This window comes from Coenobita brevimanus, chromosome 59 (genome assembly GCF_032717465.1).
Source record: "Coenobita brevimanus isolate Jiangsu-jjx chromosome 59, ASM3271746v2, whole genome shotgun sequence".
Classification (NCBI taxonomy): Eukaryota; Metazoa; Arthropoda; class Malacostraca; order Decapoda; family Coenobitidae; genus Coenobita; species Coenobita brevimanus.
This window is the reverse complement of record NC_137012.1, coordinates 8,821,410-8,825,652: the sequence shown is the minus strand read 5'-3', so window position 1 is coordinate 8,825,652 and position 4,243 is coordinate 8,821,410. Positions and strand designations below refer to the sequence as shown.

Genomic DNA, 4,243 nt, shown 5'->3' with positions numbered 1-4,243 from the left:
AATGATGATCAGGTAATGTGGCAAAAGGTCAGGTATGGTGATGGGTTAGTGAGTGAAACAATGCTTATATTGCCTATATGACTGTTTAAAAACCAATATACTCTTGTACTACATATAAATTCCTACCAAGTAAATAAATAAATACCATTTATGAGTGGTGTGAAATAGTTACCCTCCCATAGAACTCGTTTTCTTTGGTGCCAGCCTGTTAGAAAACCCAGTCAGGTAAGGAGGTACTGCTACCTGGATCGAGTATTTTAAACCTCAGGAGAGCAATTTCTCTATGAAATTTCAAGGTTTCTCACCAAAAGCGGAGGTTTTAGCAAAAAAAAAAAAAAAAAAATGAAAATACCTCGGGATTGGGGGGTGTTGGAGGTGCGAAATAGCTAGGGACATGACGGGTAAAATTTTACTGTTTATTTATTTTTCTTCATTGTAGAACAGTTTCATTAATTACTTTACATCCATGTCATACCTAAACTGCATTCTGGTCATTATTCTTGTATTTTGTCTTTCAATACAATAATATATATATGTGTGTTTGTGTGTGTGTGTGTGTATATATATATATATGTGTGTATATATATATATATATATATATATATATATATATATATATATATATATGCAGTAATCCCCGTACTTTCCAGACGCCCACTTTCTGGACACCCCACTACCGGACATTGTGGGCCTGGACCTTCAGAACCCAAAAATGGCGAAAAAAAGAAAAAAATCCCCCCCAGATCCGAATTTTTTCCCATCTGTTATTTGAAATTGTCATGCGGCACCAAACAGCTGGTTTACACCACGGCCCCTTCACCCCTTCCTTCCTCCATCCTCCCCCATCCCCTGTCAGGATTGCCATTTGGCATTTTTCATTACCAAATGTGGGCAAATTTGGTAATGAAAAATTTGTTTGGTAATGAATCAGAATAATGTATTACCAAAAGTTTTTTTTTTTTTCGCATGTATGAGGATACACAGGTTGGAGATGGTGGATTGTTTGCTTTCCCTGATTAATCTGCTAGCCAACATAGCATGAAAATAATCAACATGCTGTTAAGCAGGTTTCCTTAATTTTCTGTTATATTATGTACTGTCGGAGACATAAAGGAATTGTTCGAATGCTGACCTTGACTTGGACTTTTATAATACTTTGTTGACTCATATCTCTATCTACCTACGGGAATTTCATTGTTGTTAAGTATATGACGGATTTCTTATTGTTTTTGATGATTGTATTGTCGACAAACTCAGTATCACATCTGGGAATAGAATACCGGTTTAAACAACCACGAAATCGAACAAACACCTCCAGCCAATCAGAATCTTGGCAGGAACAGCATTGCCATACATGCCTGGCAGATTAATTGGTATGAGGTATATACCCCATACCAATTACTTTGGCCAGGCATGTATGGTAACACTGTTCTGCCCGAGACTCTGATTGGCTGGAGGTGTTTGTTCGATTTCGTTCTTGCCTTAACCGATACACTCTTTATTAATAGATGTGATACTGAGTTTTTCGACGGCACAATCGTCAGAAGCAATATGAAATCCGCTATATACTTAGCAACAATGAAATTTTCGCAGGAAGATAGAGATAATGAGTCAACAAAGTGTTACATTACAGTCCAAGCCAAGGTCAGCATTCGAACAATTCCTTTACGTTCCAGAAAGTCAGTAAAATTACAGAATATCAAGGAAACCTGCTTAATCTAAGCGTTGCTATAACACATATTTAAATTATAAGATCAGTCCGCACCCTTAAACCGTGCCACAACTCTGAATAATTAAAATAATTCAAATGAAAATACGAGTTCTGCGGGGAGGGAGGCAGCTCAATCGAACAGCCACTGAGCGACGGCTGAGTGAAGGCGGGACGCAGAAGTTTTTTTTATTTATGCGTACCGTTTTTCTTTATCATGGAGAGCTCTTTGCCCCCCTTCCCTTACGACAGCATGCTCTCTCGTCATTCAGTCAATGTAAGTGTTTATATTAGGCGTTTGAGCTTTTATATACTGTGATAATAGAGAAGTTTTAATGAAACAATTTTCCTTTAGCCTACTCTGATGTTTAGCGATGTTTTCAAATTGAACTAAATTGACCGAGTTTAAGTGTATCATGAGAGAAGTCATTACTAAATCCTTCAGTGCGATGCTGCCTTTCTAACTTAGTTCAGGCTATCTACTGTATAGACGATTTTGTTTTAAGGAAAGGTGGTGTAGAGGTATAATATAGAGGCGAGTAAACAGGCTAGATATTTTTTACCTTTTAGCTATACATCGCCCCTTAGTTTCGAAAATTACTTCTCTTGACCATAATTATTTTAAATGACATCGTATCGGAAAGGTTATGATTATGTTTCCGAGTTTACTTAAATGTAGGTTTGCTGGCAGGTATGTTTGGGCACGATCCAGCCTGGCTGTAACAGTATGCCTGGCAAAGACAGACCGTCGTTGAAGGACAGATTTAGGCATCGGTATGCACCCACCAAGTACTTAGCTCAAGCCAGGAATGTCATCCACAATGTCCACCAGTATTTTGAAAGTGAGAGATCATGTCTAACTGCTGCACATGCCGTTGAGAAAACGTCAGATGCAACTGGAGCTTCTGAAAGGACCGTCAGGAGGATTAAGAGTGAAGTTTTAATGTCACGAGATGGAATTATACACACACCACCTCCACGTTCAAGACTCTCCACTGTGGTAGGACAGACCGATGACTTTCAAAAGGACTGTATCAGGAGGGAATTACTTTCCTTTTACGAGCGAGGTGAACTTCCATCATTGACGGAACTACTGAAGAGGGTCAAGACATCACCCATATCCTTCAATGGATCAAGGACTTCTCTACACAGAGTTGTGAGGCAGATGGGCTTCAGATACAAAAAAGCAGAAAGTGGGAGAAGGATATTAATGGAGAGAGAAGACATCGTAACTGCAAGAAATGCGTATCTGAGAAAAATAAAAGGTAACAGAGGTAGTTCTCATCCTCGCCCTGAAATCTACCTAGATGAGACTTGGATTAACCAGAATATATGCGTTGAGCGATGCTGGACTGATGGTGATGGGGTAGTTGGGCCTAAACTTAAGACAGGGAGAGGAGCTCGATTCATCATCCTACATGCTGGTGGCCAAAATGGTTTTGTGCCGGGAGGACTCTTGATGTTTCGATCAAAGAATGGAGCAAAGGGAGATTACCACGAGTCAATGGACCATCAACGGTTTAAGCAGTGGTTTCAGGAACAATTACTTCCAAACATCCCAGAAAGATCCCTTATCATAATGGATAATGCTTCCTATCACTCAAAAACCATCAATAAAATGCCAACAACCAGCAGTAAGAAAGGCGATTTAATTGAATGGCTGTCATCTGCCAATATCACATTTGATCCATCTCAAACAAAGAAGGAATTGTATTTTGTCTGCAAACAACATAAAGGCAAACAAGAATATGAGATAGACCAATTGGCCATGGAAAAGGGACATATAATACTCAGACTGCCTCCTTACCACTGTATGTTCAATCCTATTGAATTAATATGGGCACAGCTGAAGAGCGAAGTAAAGAAAAAAAACTCAAACGCAGATCAGTCCCTGAGGAGAGTTGAGGAAATTACTCACGAGGCTATGAACAAGATTACCCCTGAAACTTGGCGTAGTTGCATCAGCCACAAGAAGAAAATCGAAGATGAATACCGTGCCAAAGACATCGCACAAGACCATTTGTTTGAGGAATTTGTTATTAACATAATTTCTGATACAAGTGACGAGAATGAAAGTGAAGATGATGCACATGGAGAAAGAGCTTAATATAGAGCACCAGTACGTAGCCTACACATTTTTTCAGAACATCCAATAAATCACGCTCACGTTTTATTTTTGTATTGATAACCTATTATGCCTGTTGTTTTAACTTCGTATTTGTGTGTGTGTGTGTGTGTGTGTGTGTGTGTGTGTGTGTGTGTGTCCTTTGAGAGAGAGAGAGAGAGAGAGAGAGAGAGAGAGAGCAAAAAAGAAGATGAAGGTGGATATGATTATTTGTACTGTACATAGGCTTGCAAATAAACTGGACAGTGAAGTATATGTTATTAAATTCACTAGTAGTAAAAAGTGGAAATACCCTGTACTATTTTACATTTTAAATATGGATGCACGGGACTTACATCGAATATGAAGTAAAAATGAAAGGAATGGTATAGCCTATCACTTCATGAAGAAGTTCAGAGGGGAGAAATTCT

The 4,243-nt window shown here is 38.8% G+C and overlaps 1 protein-coding gene across 1 annotated transcript; it reads left to right on the top strand.

Moving 5' to 3' along the window:
- Positions 1-2,435: 2,435 nt before the first annotated feature.
- On the top strand, positions 2,436-3,815 carry LOC145402856 (uncharacterized). Its single transcript, XM_080274765.1, has one exon. The coding sequence runs from the start codon at positions 2,436-2,438 to the stop codon at positions 3,813-3,815; it is 1,380 nt and encodes a 459-aa protein (XP_080130891.1).
- The last annotated feature ends 428 nt before the right edge of the window (positions 3,816-4,243 follow it).

Coding starts and splice junctions, on each gene's coding strand:
- LOC145402856 (XM_080274765.1), top strand. CDS start 2,436: ATGCCTGGCAAAGACAGACCGTCGTTGAAGGACAGATTTAGGCATCGG.